The 14763-nt window shown below is 41.2% G+C and overlaps 2 protein-coding genes across 2 annotated transcripts; both read right to left on the bottom strand.

Annotated features, from left to right (window-relative positions):
- Nucleotides 1-229: 229 nt before the first annotated feature.
- Nucleotides 230-9134, bottom strand: LOC113011942 (zinc finger FYVE domain-containing protein 1-like). The gene is made up of 11 exons (XM_026151822.1): nucleotides 7634-9134; nucleotides 7040-7544; nucleotides 5852-6066; nucleotides 5632-5738; nucleotides 5423-5531; nucleotides 5202-5299; nucleotides 4904-5021; nucleotides 4628-4798; nucleotides 4233-4413; nucleotides 4000-4113; nucleotides 230-2116 (listed from the first exon to the last, which is right to left on the bottom strand). Exons 1-11 carry the CDS (start codon nucleotides 8141-8143, stop codon nucleotides 1884-1886), a joined length of 2361 nt encoding a protein of 786 aa, XP_026007607.1. The 5' UTR covers nucleotides 8144-9134; the 3' UTR covers nucleotides 230-1883.
- A 3106-nt stretch (nucleotides 9135-12240) lies between these two features.
- LOC113012322 (rho-related GTP-binding protein RhoV-like) lies at nucleotides 12241-13627 on the bottom strand. Its single transcript, XM_026152446.1, has 3 exons — nucleotides 13161-13627; nucleotides 13022-13080; nucleotides 12241-12936 (listed from the first exon to the last, which is right to left on the bottom strand). The coding sequence occupies exons 1-3, from the start codon at nucleotides 13318-13320 to the stop codon at nucleotides 12487-12489; spliced, it is 669 nt and encodes a 222-aa protein (XP_026008231.1). The 5' UTR covers nucleotides 13321-13627; the 3' UTR covers nucleotides 12241-12486.
- Between the last annotated feature and the right edge of the window lie 1136 nt (nucleotides 13628-14763).

Below are 14763 nucleotides of genomic sequence, written 5' to 3'. Positions count from 1 at the left end.
TAATTATAAATCATTTATTATTATCAATAAGCACCAAGCAAGTATTACTTGATTTTTTTCTCTCGTTTATCTGAAACTGCAGTGCTGGAGGGAATGAAAGCAAGGCTCATAACACAAGGATGTTGCACACGATCTATTCCTCCCACATACAGTACAGTAAGTGGTTTGACACAGGGAGATTTAAACCCCACACACACACACACACTTAAGACATGGAGGCAGTTGCAGATTATGTTTTAACAGACGGGAGCTGATACAACTTTAATCTTATGCAAATCTTCCACCATTTCTTCAAGTTAGTTTCCAATAGGGAGAATTAACTTTATCTACAAAGCATACAATCGACAAACCCCTTTTTTTCCTTGTTGCTTTTTTTTGACAATGAAATATTAGCATACGTCTAAAAGGCATCGCCATGTGCTTTATATGACAATGGTCTCAATACTCAATAAAACAAAACTAGTTAATGATGAAAGACACAATTAAAGCTCTCAGTCGCTACATATGGGCCGACGTCTCGCCTTCGACACATTCGAGCATTAGTATTTCTGCGTAACGCTGAAACACAAAAACAAACAAGACAGAAAAAGGGTGGTTCACAAAGTGTCACTACAAAGTCTATAAATATACATACAGTGAATGATGTCAACCAAAAAAAAGCTAAAGCAAACAGTTTTCAATAACGGATGTAAAGTAACAGAAAAAACAAGTCATTATAAGCAGAACAAAAATACCATTGTGCTTTGTCAAGAGGCTTTATCATGACAGACTGCATCTACAGCGACCTGGAGGCATGAGTGGAATAAGTAAAACCAGTTTGAAGACTATTTGTGTATCTTTGAGTTCTGAAAGACAACATCCATATGCAACGCAGGCAGGAACTGCAAATATTAAATATTTATATAATAATTCAAACAAAAGTTGTCAATAAAAACATTTTGAACATGAAGTACATGTTGTAACATAAGAACACTGAAATGCCGCTAAGTAAAAGAGATAGTGAGGTTTATTCAGAGACCGTCCTCTGAACAAATTAAAGGCCATGATCTCTCACACTGTCATGCATGCCAGAGTGCTAATATATATATTTTTTTCAATTGTCGATACTTAAATAACTTTCAACATTTCCTCTAACATAGTTCTACGTCTTCATACGACCACATATTACATGATAAAATACCAGCACAGACACAGTGACCTGAATGATTTTTGGCACGCCAGATATCCAAACTCAAGACCTCCTGCGGTAGATTTCAACTGAGTTTGCAGCGACCGCTTTGTCACCTGGATATCTGGCTTTTTGGCCATGGTAAGCAACAGCCTATAACAGCTGAACAAGGCGTAGTGCAAAAACTAAAATGTTGCAGTACATGCATGCAAAGGAACCTGCAGTCAGCTGCATATGTTTAAAATATCTCTTTGCCATTACGTGTATGACATCAGAGAAAATGCTCAATAACAGGAATTGCTGGAAACTAATCACACCAACCCATCCAGCATTCTCAACTAGCTATTATTATTATTTAAATTATGTTTTTCGTTATATTTTCTGACAGTAGAAAAATAGCTCGACAGCCTTATTACATGTAAAATTAGGGATTCGTGTCAATAAGAATCAAAACATTGACACCGCGGATGATCAGAGTAGAAACGCAGGTTTCACACTCGAGTCGAGTAGCTCACACGTTCTGGCTGTTCTACAAAGGCCACGGGAACGCTGAAATCCCAAATCTGCTAAATGTCCTACATATATGCCTAAAAATTTCCCTTCCACTGATACGAGACAGAATCGGTAGAGCAAGAGAGGTATACTTTAGCAGAGACAGGCTGCTGAGTTAGTGAGCGGTTCAATACGGTGTTCTGAGGAAGGAAAGCAGTCCCTGTTAAAGTTCTCCGGGTTTCTGGTTGCAGCTGGTGCACACGCGCACAGGGTGGTCCCAGCCACGCGATGGAACGGCTCGGCGCTCGGGGGAGCAGTCGTCGCACACTCCTTGGCCACAGGCGCGGCAGTGGTGCTTGGACAGCTTGGCAGTGAACTCGCGCTGGCAGTTGTGGCACGACAGGATGTCCTGGTCAGGAACCCAGTAGGCAGGACGAGCTGCGTCTTTCACTAGGCCTAAAAGGAGGGTGGAAAATAAATGCGCCACACTCACAGGTCTGGAAACTTTATATGACACCACATCCTGTTCGCTTAAGTTTATACTGCAATATAACCTAATAGAATCTCTGTCACGCAATAATTGTCTGTAAAACGATATCTGCATATGAATATGTAGAATATGTAGGCAAGGGACAAAAACTGTGGGACCAAATTCTTTCAAATTTTCACTTGTAGTCTTGTTATAGTAATACTGACCAATCTCAGATCTAGGCTACATGCAGTCTGCATTCTTGAAAACATTCATCCAATCGTTATCCATTATTTTTTTGCATTCTCCAACACTGAACAGCTGGTCAGAGCTGACTGAGCAGTCCTGGCCTGGATATCTGTTGGCAACACTGGAAGTTCCCCATAAACTATGTCAACAGATCCAGCTGATGAATGCTCTCTAATTTGATCTAATTATACCCATGATTAATTCATACAAAAATTTTAGTAAAACATAATGTTTTATATGGGGTTAGTCCCAGTCGCCTTCTTTTAATGTTTTCCCTGAATTTCTGTTGGGTGATGAGCAAGTGGTCAGTAAACACTCACATTAATCTCCTTTAAATTATTCCTTTCAGTCCTGTAAATTTAAAACGGCTTAAATCTTTTGAGCTTTCCCCATGTTTAGCTTTCCCCAGTACTACCTGAAGTGCAGCCCTGTTTCAAGTTGTGACGGGAACACAGAAACAAGAGCTGGGTTTAAAAGTAAGTTGGCTAATTTTGTTGTGATTGGAGAGGACGTCACTCTGTGGTATTTTTGGGGTAGTCACAGATATGGAGATATCTTCAGCGAGATATCATGTGGTCCAAAGCATAATTATCTATGCCCTTTACCAGTAAATTTAGACCTGCAGGTATATATATAGTATCTTCACATCTATAAATATTTAACTTGTGTTTGGATTACACAAATACTTTGGTTTTGAATGCTAATAAAGAAATCTGAATAAGTTTGTGGCCTAACTGAAAAAGTACAAAAGTTGACACTCTCTTCTTATAAAGCAGAACTTGTTCTTTCTGTTGGATAATCCTGGCAGAATCCTGTCACACTGGCTTAACAAACACACTTAACAAAAGCTTTTTCTCATATCCACTGGCCAAAGTGCATCCTGGAGGTTAGTTCAAAGGGTACAGAAATGATTGATCCCGAGTAGTTAAACGATCACTGAGGAATTCTCACAGATGTATGCTGTGTAGGCAACCTAACATCAATATTAAACAAGTACAAAGCAAAGGAGACTCACAAGCCTGGCAAAGTCTCATAAACAAAAAGAACAATATAACTGGTCATCGATCACATTGCTGCACTAAAGACATCTGGTAGATACAAGAACTGAAACACTGGCAGTGTTAAACATTAGATGGGAGAGCACTTCTGCATGGAGGTGTTGCCACAGATATGTCCTGAACAGAGTGTCCAAGGCGTTTTTAGGTTCGGTGGCCAGTGTGTGTGGGAGGGTTTCAGTTTTTTAGCTTATAAATATTTTTTGCTGGCAAGAGGAACTAGTTACAGGAAAATGCAATCTCCATATAAATGTAATCATTTTACTGCCATTAACTTAAAACACTTCAGATGGCTCAACTGTTTCCTTGATTTGCGGCATAGAGACCTGCTTTTCATAGCAGTACATGTTATGTTAAAACTAGGCCATTAGGGCATCTCATATTCCTGGCGAGACTCCAGTATGACATAAATAAAGGGAAAAGACTTCATTTCTTTTTAACTGAAATTAAGCAGAATGGGCCTCCGCCACAAGAGGGCATCGCTCTGGTGTACTACCATTTACTGGGTCATTTGTTTAGGTTGCATAACCCTTCCCCTTTAGGTTTTGTTTCGGGGAAACATTCACCTAGTGGGATGTCAATAGCAGTGACCACGACTCCGAATGTGTTGGTGACAGCTTCTCCAACCTTCCTAGCAAGCGTTCCACCTTCTTCCTCTTCTTGCTCTGCTTCAAGTAGTTCTGGATAAATTTAAAAAAAAAAGACCCTTACTAAAGCCATGCTCATAGATGTTAAATGGCAGCATAACAGAGGTTTGAGAAAAACAGAGGAGATCTGACATTATTTAGAGTGTGTGTACCTGCATATGAAGATCTCTGCTCAAAGCAGACATCACACACTCTGACAGGGGCAAGACCCCAGCCTCTCTCGGGGACGGGTGCAGCTTTGGAAGAGCAGCCATCACAGAAGCCCTCCCCGCAGGCACGGCAGTGATGCTTGGTGTCGTTATCCTGGAAGACTGTGTGACACTTGTGGCACACCTTGCATGAGAGAAAAATAATCACAGTCCGTGTTGTATTGAGCAAGAGCTAAAAGAGTGCGGATGCAACACGAATCCAAGTTTCATCATGAGACGTGCAAATGTAGATTGTGTAATAGGCACACCGCAGACAGTAAACATCCTTGTGAACATGAAAGTGTTGACTTGGCCGTTGGTAGCTGGTGGCAAAGGATGGGGCTGTGTGTGTCACTCACCAAGATGAGGGAGTTGGGTTTCCAGTAGGCTGGGGCGATCTGATCTGTCAGCCAAGAGGTGACGGCCTTGGCGGGTTTGACACTGAGCTCTGACACAGACTGGGCCACTAGGTTGACTCCATCCAGAAGCCGCTGTGCAGCATTGCTGTTGTCCTTTAAAAAGCCATCCGACTGCAAGAAACAGACAGGTTATCTGTAGCCATAATTAAGATCTATGCAAATCAGTGAAATATAGTCTGCATCTGATAAATAAATTAAATACTTGGCGTCACTTACTCCCGGCCAAACATGTTGGATCTCGGTGCGGACAACTGTATCAACAGGATCCTGATTTCCATACCAGTACTGTCGGCTTCGATAGATCACTCCACAGTTGGGACATTCAATAACATACCTGAACATATATTTAAAAAAATGAAACTCATTTTTTGTGACAATAATCTGGTATGTAATCTGATGTGGAGCATGCATGTTGGAGTGACAAGAAGAATTTAATTTTAGGCCAGAGCTTTAAAATGATGTTAACCAAAGCCTAGGTACAGATGCCCTCGCAGGTCATTTCCTTACTACTTACCCAGACCAGGCATACTTTGCGAGGCCCATCCATGGAGAATCCGAGGAGGCTGAGGTCTTTGGGACTACTATCACTTCTTTTCCTCCTTCATAGCAAGCCTGATTTGATGCACAACATAAATGATTTCAATTTAAGGCTCTTTGGCAATGACACAGAAGTAATTACAGTGTTATGGTCAAAACAGAGAAAGCTAAAAGTCAAAGCTGAGTCACCACACTTACTTTACAGGTGTAAATGCGATTATCATACTGAGCAGAATAACGACAGCGATGCTTCGCCTCATGGCGCACTCCCTCTCCTAAGTGGTTCATGCTGTTCTTGCAGCCAGAGCTGAGGTAATCGTATTAACACAGAATGTAAAACAGCAAAAACAGAAAAAGACTGAAGCAAAAATGATTAAAAAAAAAAAAGACTGGCAAGAAATACTTACCCACAACTGAGGCACAGGCTAGAGCAGGTGAAGTATTCATCAGGAAAGAAGCAACTGTGTGCTACCAGCTCACCTGCGATTTCCCCACTGAAGCGCTCGCTCAGTGCCTGCAGGGAAATTAAAGATCAGCAGATATTAATCCATAAACTGCTGTCAGACCAATTCAAAAATGCATTTCCATGTGATGCAGAAACAAGCAGACTTCTAAATGCAGCCCTACCTGCAGGGCTTTGAAGATGACCACAGGTGTGCGTGGAGAACGGGTGGCGTTGTTATCCAGGAGCTGCTCCAGTTTATTCTGTAGGCCGCGAAAGTCAGTAGGAGGACTGAGAGTCTGCGTACCCCAGTAGTGGACAGAACTAAAGGCCTCTGGAAAGCGTGAAAGCTTCCTGAAGCGCTCCAACAGCAGCCGATCTACTGACTCGAATGACTTATCTACAACAGGACAAAAATTTAATGATTATTAACATCAGCTAAAATATACTGCAGATATATTTAGCATTTATCGACAGTTCTTAAAATAGTGTGCTTGAAAGAATGCATGTGACATGTGAGGGGAAATAGACAATATTTGCCTTATAAGAAATACAAATGTGCCTTTCATTCCAAAAAAAACAGAGTGGGTAATAAAATGGCCTGCATCTACCAAAGAGCAATATATGGTAAGCAAGGTATACCACATATAATGTAATACCTGAAATAAACACGAATAGAAATGAAGAAATAAGCCCTGAACAGGAGGAACCTGTGGAGATTTTTTAGAGCTCATCTTGGAAAAGCAAAATGTGTTTGGCACAACGGTGAATTCAAATCACAATTCTGAATGCAAAAGCTGCCAGACAAACAGGATTTTTTTTTTTTAAAGAAAGAGTATGAAAGATATGAGACTATGGTAAAAACAGGCAGTCTTCCTCAGTAAAAGGGCTTATCTAACTTGAGCAAATTGCAAGTCTCTGCAAGCTGATTATTATACCAGAGCGAGAGGAACACAAACCAGTAGATACTGAGGACTGGAAAACACATCATACTATTAGAGTTTAGACAAATTCAAATAATGATTCCCAATAATGTACAATACCTGGTGTTAAAACTAGATGTAAATGTGTAAAAACTGGTGTGACTACAGCTATAAATGTACATTTCTTTATCATTTCCAGATTTAACTAAAGTTGGAAAGCTGATTTCGACCTCCAGATAACAGGGATAGAAGGCTAATATTTGCTAAACCCCAAATTATATGCAATGCTTAACCCTCAGTTGACTTTAAAGGGGCCACTTGTAGTCCTTTGATGCAATGATCCATAACTACTGTATATTCAGAGTGTCAGAGTGAAAATGTTAAATAAAGTTATTTTTAAAAAGGTTTAAGTTATTGCATTGCACCCTTTAACAGGAGGAGGTGTTTTACCTGAACCCAGCAACTTAGTGTGGACTGTTTCATGGAAGATGACTACAGCGGGACCCAGGGTGGACAGTGGAACATCCAGGCCACAGCGTGCTGTCGTTGCCTTCAGTTCCTTGGTGAAATGCTTCAAATATGCGTCTGAAGCATCTCCGAGGAACTTGAAGAGGTCATCGTGGAGACGGTCAGCATGGGTGCGGTAGATGATGAGGTCAGAGATGGCGAGCACCTTGAGTAAGAGACGTGTTCTCTGGCCTTGTTTGGAACTGTTCCCAAGCAGCCCCTCTGTATCAATGACCACTAATTTATGGATGGGATCAAATGCTGCCCACACTCCCACTGTGCATGACTCTTGTGCAGGAGAAGTCTTGAACACCTCTCTGCCCATGAAGAACGTGTGGTTTAAGGTGTGAGATTTGCCCTCTCCAGTGTTACCAAAGATGGACACCACCTTCAGCAGCTGGTCGGGCGAGCAGCTGAGGCTCTTCATGAAGGAAGCTTCATCTTTTATCTTAGGACAAACAACAAGTGTAAAAACTTTAAAGCATAAACAAAGAAAATGGAATACAGTCCTATTTAATGCCCACTTGCACAACTTACCTGCATTTCCTCATTCTCATCAACCAGAAGAAAGCTTGATACCTTCTCCAGAAGTTTAGCCTTCTGAGATTTGGTCTCATCGGCTATACAGACAGCAGGCTGGGCAGATGTTTGGACAGAGTTGCCTTCTGCAGGTTTGGGTGGTGGAGGATAATGTGTAAGCTGGTGTTTCTTCTTGTTGCCTCCACTGTGGGTACGTTTCTGACAGTCCTGACACAGGTTAACTTTGCAGTTCTGGCAACGGACCACAGACCGATGGCGCGTGCCACTATCCCCACTACCTCCTTTACAGTTGTCACAGTATGGGACATGTCCAGGACCTAGCTGGACCCGCTTGTGGTTCTTTAGCCGGTCATGACTATGGAGGTCGAGCTCACAGCGAACACACTGCAGGCTTTTGCAATCAACACACTCAAATGCCGCCTCCTCAGAGCCACCACAGGAATAACTCTCCTGACATATCAGACTAGTATTGACTCCCTTTTCTGAAGATGAGCCATACCCATTCATCGTTTCTTAAGGAGTGAGCTTGAATACAGACTGGCGCTTATTGGAACAGCTTTGACAACAGCACCAGCTACTTCCAATAGCAGTTAATGAAAAATGCACAGTGCAGTAATACTGAAAAACTCAAATACAATGAAATAAACTTAAGACAGCTGCATGATAACAGGGCAGCTATCACACTGATTTAATACAAAGTTTAAACACTGATGTAAGTGATCAAATTAGTTTTAGCGGTATAAAATTCAGACACCTAAACGGGTTGATCTAATGCCATTTAGTGCACCTAACAAAGGCAGTGAAGTAAAAACCGTCGTCTTCTTCAGTAACGTTTAATATCCTTTGATCCTGTTAGCTTGTTCATGCATTAAAGTTAGCATTTAGCAGCAATATTACCTAAAATATATATCTAAGGCAAGAAAGAAACAGTTAGGTAACACATAAGTGTGTACAGGTAACCAGTACCTAACGACACAAAGAACCCTCCTTGGGGAAAAAAAATACCAAAACAAAAATGAGCAAATGTTAATGCTAACAACAGGCTAACTAGCAAGCTGACCCTCTGTGGGTCTATACCTTGCAAATTCAGTAAATTACTTGGCAACCAAATGTGAACAGCTAGCTTAGAGCTAGCTACTTTAGCCGGACAATTTCAACTTTTCCCCCCCACCTCAAACAAAAGCTGCAATTAGCGAGCCAGCAAACCACCACAGCTCACAGCCGTCCAAGCAAGCAGCTAGCCTCCAGTCTGTCAACTAAACAGCAACAACATATCAACAAACAACAGCTAGTCGATGTCAAAAGCTCGAATATCTGTGGGCTCTTTCACTAAACACCGGGAGGGAAATCGGCGCGATTCGGTTTTAAAAGTCTTTAGAAGAGTTACTGTATTTAAATTCTTCCAAGCAGTGTCATTGTTTTGTTCTTCAGCCCCCCTCCCTGATAGATTGCTCTAGCTACGTTATTTTGTTGCCAGGTCAGATCAGCTGATCAGATTATTTTCAGTCACAGGGTCAGAGCAGGGTGACGCCACGTTGCATCATGGGAAACGTAGTTCTTGCTAATAGTTTGCTCTGTTTACATTCTGTGCAACTCCTAAAAGCTCACATATTAAAACGTTTCTTTTTGAATTTTTTGTATAATATAATATAATATAATATAATATAATATAATATAATATAATATAATATAATATAATATAATATAATATAATATAATATAATATAGCCGGCGAGCACTGTGAGGGTCATGTTTTTTGACTTTTCCAGTGCTTTCAACACCATCAGGCCGACCCTCCTGGGTGATAAGTTAGCAGCGATGCAGGTGGATGCTTCTCTGGTGTCCTGGATTGTTGATTACCTGACAGGAAGACCACAATATGTACGTCTCCCACAGTGTGTGTCTGACAAGGTGATTAGCAACACAGGGGCACCACAGGGGACTGTCCTCTCCCCCTTCCTCTTCACCCTCTACACCACAGACTTCAGCCACTGCACAGAGACCTGCCATCTTCAGAAGTTTTCTGATGACTCTGCGGTGGTTGGATGCATCAGCAGGGATGATGAGACAGAGTACCGGGCTGTGGTCGACTCCTTTGTCACGTGGTGTGAGCAGAATCATCTGCAGCTCAACGTGGCAAAGACCAAGGAACTGATCGTGGACTTCAGGAAGACCAGGAAACACTTGACCCCTGTTTCAATCCAGGGGGTCAGTGTTGACATTGTGGAGGACTATAAATACCTTGGAGTTCACATTGACAATAAACTGGACTGGGCTAAAAACACCACAGCACTTTACAGGAAGGGCCAGAGTCGTCTCTATTTTTTGAGGCGACTGAGGTCCTTCAACATCTGCCAGAAAATGCTGAGGATTTTCTATGAGTCTGTTGTGGCCAGTGCGATCCTCTATGCTGTTGCATGCTGGGGGAGCAGGCTGAGGGTCGCAGATGCCAACAGACTTAATAAACTAATCCGTAAGGCCAGCAATGTTGTGGGGATGGAGCTGGACTCCCTCAAGGTGGTGTCGGAGAGGCGGATGCTGTCCAAGATAAAGACAATGTTGGATAACACCTCCCACCCACTCCATGACATGTTGGTCAGTCACAGGAGCTCGTTCAGTGAGAGACTGAGATTACCGAAAAGCACCACTGAACGACACAGGAAATCATTCCTGCCTGTGGCCATCTCCCTGTACAACGCATCCACTTAACACACTGTTTGCTGCTACAGCTACACATGTTTCTTTTCCAACTATTTATTTATAAGTGACTTATGTATGTATGTATGTATATATATGTATATATTGTACTATTCTTAGTTAGCGTATTGTCTGTCTTGTCTTAATGTTGGTTTAAAATGGAGCACTGTAACAAAAAATAATTTCCCCCAGGGATCAATAAAGTATTCTGATTCTGATTCTGATTCTGATTCTGATAATATAAACAAAGTTTAAAAAAAAAAGTCCAGAAGAGAGGAGAGAATCAGTGAGCAGCAGTATGACTTCATGCCAAAAAAAGAACACTACAATGTGATGTTTGCTTTGAGAGTGTTGATGGAGGAGTATAGAGAAGGTGGTAAGAAATTGCACTGTGTCTTTGTGGATCTAGAGAAAGCTGATAGGCAGGTACCAAAAGAGGAACTGTGGTACTACATGAGGAAGTCAGGAATGGCAGACAAGTATGTGAGGGTTGTGCAGGGACATGACAAGGACAGGAAGAGAGTGGTGAGGTGTGCAGTAGGAGTGACAGATGGCTTCAAGGTGGGGATAGGATCGGCTGTGAGCCCCTTCTTGTTTGTAGTGGAGACGGACAGGCTGACAGATGAGGTGAGGCAGGAGTCTGCATGAACTGTAACATTTGCAGATAACACTGAGATCTGCAAGAGATGATATCTACTGGATATAAATATGGATATAAACTGGATATAAATATGGATATAAATATGGATATAAATGTCATATAGACCAGGTGTGTCAAACATAAAGCAAAAACTCCAATTTGGCCCAAAAAGTTATATTTCTGTAATTTTACAATTTAAGTCCAAAGAGTAATGTTGGCAGATTTCATTAGTCAACCACAGCATTTCTTTATCAAGTAGAAAAACTGAAACATACTCTTGAAATTGCACTTCTTTTTATTATATTCACATACTGCAGGGATTAATTAATTTGGGATTTCTTCCAAAGACAAGAACTAACAGACTTAAAAACTCCTTTGTCCCACACGCCATCAGACTGTTTAACTCCTCTCTGGAGGGGAGAGGGAGGGGAAACAGGAGGACAAAGGAGGGGGGAACAACTAAGCTGTAGTGCCTCTTCACCTCACTGTGCAATACTTTTGTTAATAGTCAACGGTGCAATAGACTTGAAATGTGCAATTTCACTTGTATTTTTATTTTTATTCCTATTTATTCTATTTATCCCCTTTGTATATTTTATGTATATATGTCTCTGTATTTATATATGTGTATATATATATATATATAATATTCTGTAACTCTGTAACTTCTGTCGGTGCTGTGCTTTTTTGGAAACCGAATTTCCCAGAGGAACCCACCCGAGGGATTAATAAAGTTTTATCTTATCTCTCTCTTATCTTAAAAGTGCATTTAAATTACCGTACACTGACAGAACAACCAGTTGGTCTAGCCCATGGTCTACGATAATGTCCTGTTAAGCACAACATTGTGAAAAGCTCTAAATATCTCTTTAAATTAATATCTAATCCAAATCTACCTGTTGCTTCTAGTTGGCCAAATCTTATCCTTAATCTAATCACTGAAATTAAAACTCCATTACCAATCATCGCCATAGCTAGGAAAATGTGGGTGGGTGTTTTAAAAGTAGGTTTGGGAAACAAGTCCCATCATCAGGCTTCAGGCTCAGGATGGATTTAAATGGCTTTTATCTTGTAAAGTAGCACTTCAAAGCAGCAGCAGGGGACCATTTGTCCTAAATGCCAGTCTGCGCTTTCCCTCCGTTTCTTCACTGACAGTAACTTCTAAAGGCAAATCCTTAAATTTGATGTTGTCTTTTTGAAAGCAAGCAAATCACAACCACTGCATTTCTTAATCCATTTATTACAAAACTTACCTAGCACACAGAAATATAAATAATAACAACAACAGCCAAAATATGAAACAAGAAACACAAAGGTATAAAGAGAGGAAGTGTAGCTGGCTGAAGTCACCGTTTGTCCGGTTTGTCACATTTCACACAAAGATGGAGATTTTGAGATCAGTTCTTTAAATCCACAGCCCACAATTTGTAGACAGACACTTTGTTTAAAAAAACAAAAATCATGGTTTGTTACGGTCGAGTGAGGATACCCGCTCTGCACTTTGGATTTCAGATCACAAGAATCTAAAGATTTTCCTCCATCCACCATCATAAAGAGACTTTAAACTGTTAAGCAAATTGAGCTTTTTGTATTTAGTGCCACCGTGCTTGTGCTTAATGGCAGCAAATACAGCACAGTCAAAGGCGTCTTTAAGGTTGTGCTGTGTGAGAGCCGAGCACTCCACGTAGTCATGAGCTCTGATCCTGCTCGCGAGCCGTCTGGCCTTGTTAAAGAGCACCGGTCTGGTGCCCCGCTGGTTCAGATGAATGAGGACGTCCACACTGTGTCGAAGGTCTGACTGAGTTCCAACCAGAACGATGGGGGAGATTGGGTTGGCGGCTCGAATCTGTGGGATCCATTTGGAGGTGATATTGTCAAATGAGATGGGGTTGACGAGGCTGAAGCAGAGGATGAAGACGTCCACATGGGCATAGCACAGAGAGTGCAGATGGCCAAACATCTCCTGATAGATCAAACATTGAGAGATGAGAAGCACTGGACCCACTTGTCTGTTTAGAAAAAAAAAAACTGTGATATGTGATAATTACCTGTCCAGCAGTATCTATCAGCTTAATGTGGGTTGGGATTCCATTCACATGAACTAATCCTGGACGTTAGGTAGAGACAAGCAGGCTTTATTGCTGGGTGAAATATCTGACCTTTAAATAAAAGAGCTCCTTCACTTACCTGTGAAAACATCAAATGCAGTTTGCCTGTACTCAGTGTTGTATCCATTGAAGATGTAACTGATAACCATGCTGGTTTTTCCCACTGCTCCATCACCAACCAGCATGCAGCTCACTTCTTCTCTCATTCTGTTTGCTTTATCAGTTCTATGACAGGCCATCTTCCCTTATATTATCACTGCACTATCTTAGAATCCCAGCAGTGCGAAAGTCTATGCAGGAGTGCAGCACTAATGTAAAACATGTCTTCTTCCACCCCGGGGGCCTGTTAGTGGCAATAAAGGGAGAAGGCCACCTCGATTTGAAAGAACAAAGGCGCCCAATCAGATGAGTGACCTCTTCTCAACACTTTGACTGTTTCCGTTTGATGCAGATTTACATAGTCACTCCCACCAAACACTCGATGTGACTCATCCAATAAAGGTCACTTAACTGGACGTTAAAGACGGCATAAGAGGATAATTAATTTTATTTCGCAGAGTGCTTGTTTGTAAATGTGTAAACTTAACACACACAAATTTGTGGAAGACTTTACAAACTCTATACATGCCCAATTCTGAATATACTAACGTGAACAGCTGTAGTAATAACGTCGATATTATCGCGAGAGTAGATTTACGAACTCCTAAATTCTCTTCTGTGCGGAGATGCATTATGTTCGCGCGACAGTGATGTAATACCATCGCCGGCCACTAGAGGGCAGTGTTGCTCCAGCATGGAGCGGGTACTTCACGGTGCTTCACTCAGGTGCAGTTTCTTGATTTCGTGAAACGAACCAGAAAAGGTAATTATTCTGACTCATTCACAACTTTCAGAAAATTATTTTTTATTTTCTGAAGTGACAGAAAATAAGCTTACCGTTTTTTTTTTCATTTTAATATTCCTTTAATCAGTACACAGCGAAATATTCAGCACCCAGAAGCTCCAAACAACATTTCTCAGGCCGGTTTGTTTTCATTGGGTATATACATTACATTTCAATACCAGCTTTACTCTTCCACGCAAAGAGCAAAGAGCAGAGCTGAAGGGAAGTAGTGGAGGTCATTGTTTGTCATCAAGTCCAGTTCTTAGTAGTGACGTCAGGTCCCATCTGTCTTTTTTTTTTTTTCAGGGTGACTGGGTTCATAAATACACACACACACACACACACACACACACACACACACACACACACACACACACACACACACACACACACACAAATCCCAAATATATATTTTTTAAATCTCATATTTACATTTCCTCTGTTGCAAACACACTCATACAGACTGCATTTGCAATTCAGCGACTTCCACATCTGCAGAAACTCAGCATATTACTCTGCTAGTATAACTAATCACAGTACGTTAAAGGAGCTCACACTGATAATTCTTTGATCACATGCTGGCCTTAGTTCAGGGGAAACTGCTTAATTGTGAAGTCTGTAGTTTGTCTGAATTCCCATCATGCATTTGATTTGTGTTTCTAGGCAGAAATACCAAATGCATTAAATAAGTTATTTAAAGCATTTTAAGCCTGACGTTATGGAAGTTTTGACCAAATACAAAAAATCATAAATTAATAAAACTTTGGCTTGGAAAACCTCTTCTGCACAACTGATTTAT

Source organism: Astatotilapia calliptera, chromosome 19, assembly GCF_900246225.1.
Source record: "Astatotilapia calliptera chromosome 19, fAstCal1.2, whole genome shotgun sequence".
NCBI lineage: Eukaryota > Metazoa > Chordata > Actinopteri > Cichliformes > Cichlidae > Astatotilapia > Astatotilapia calliptera.
This window is presented reverse-complemented; position numbering and strand designations above follow the sequence as displayed.

Excerpts from the sequence above, each read along its gene's own strand:
- LOC113011942 (XM_026151822.1), bottom strand. The coding sequence starts at position 8,143 with ATGAATGGGTATGGCTCATCTTCAGAAAAGGGAGTCAATACTAGTCTG. Across the intron at positions 4,114-4,232 it reads GCAGAGATCTTCATATGCAG|AACTACTTGAAGCAGAGCAA; the intron begins GTACACACACTC and ends AAATTTATCCAG. Across the intron at positions 2,117-3,999 it reads TGCTATTGACATCCCACTAG|GCCTAGTGAAAGACGCAGCT; the intron begins GTGAATGTTTCC and ends CCCTCCTTTTAG.
- LOC113012322 (XM_026152446.1), bottom strand. The coding sequence starts at position 13,320 with ATGGCCTGTCATAGAACTGATAAAGCAAACAGAATGAGAGAAGAAGTG. Across the intron at positions 13,081-13,160 it reads TGCATTTGATGTTTTCACAG|GATTAGTTCATGTGAATGGA; the intron begins GTAAGTGAAGGA and ends CCTAACGTCCAG. Across the intron at positions 12,937-13,021 it reads TGATAGATACTGCTGGACAG|GAGATGTTTGGCCATCTGCA; the intron begins GTAATTATCACA and ends TTGATCTATCAG.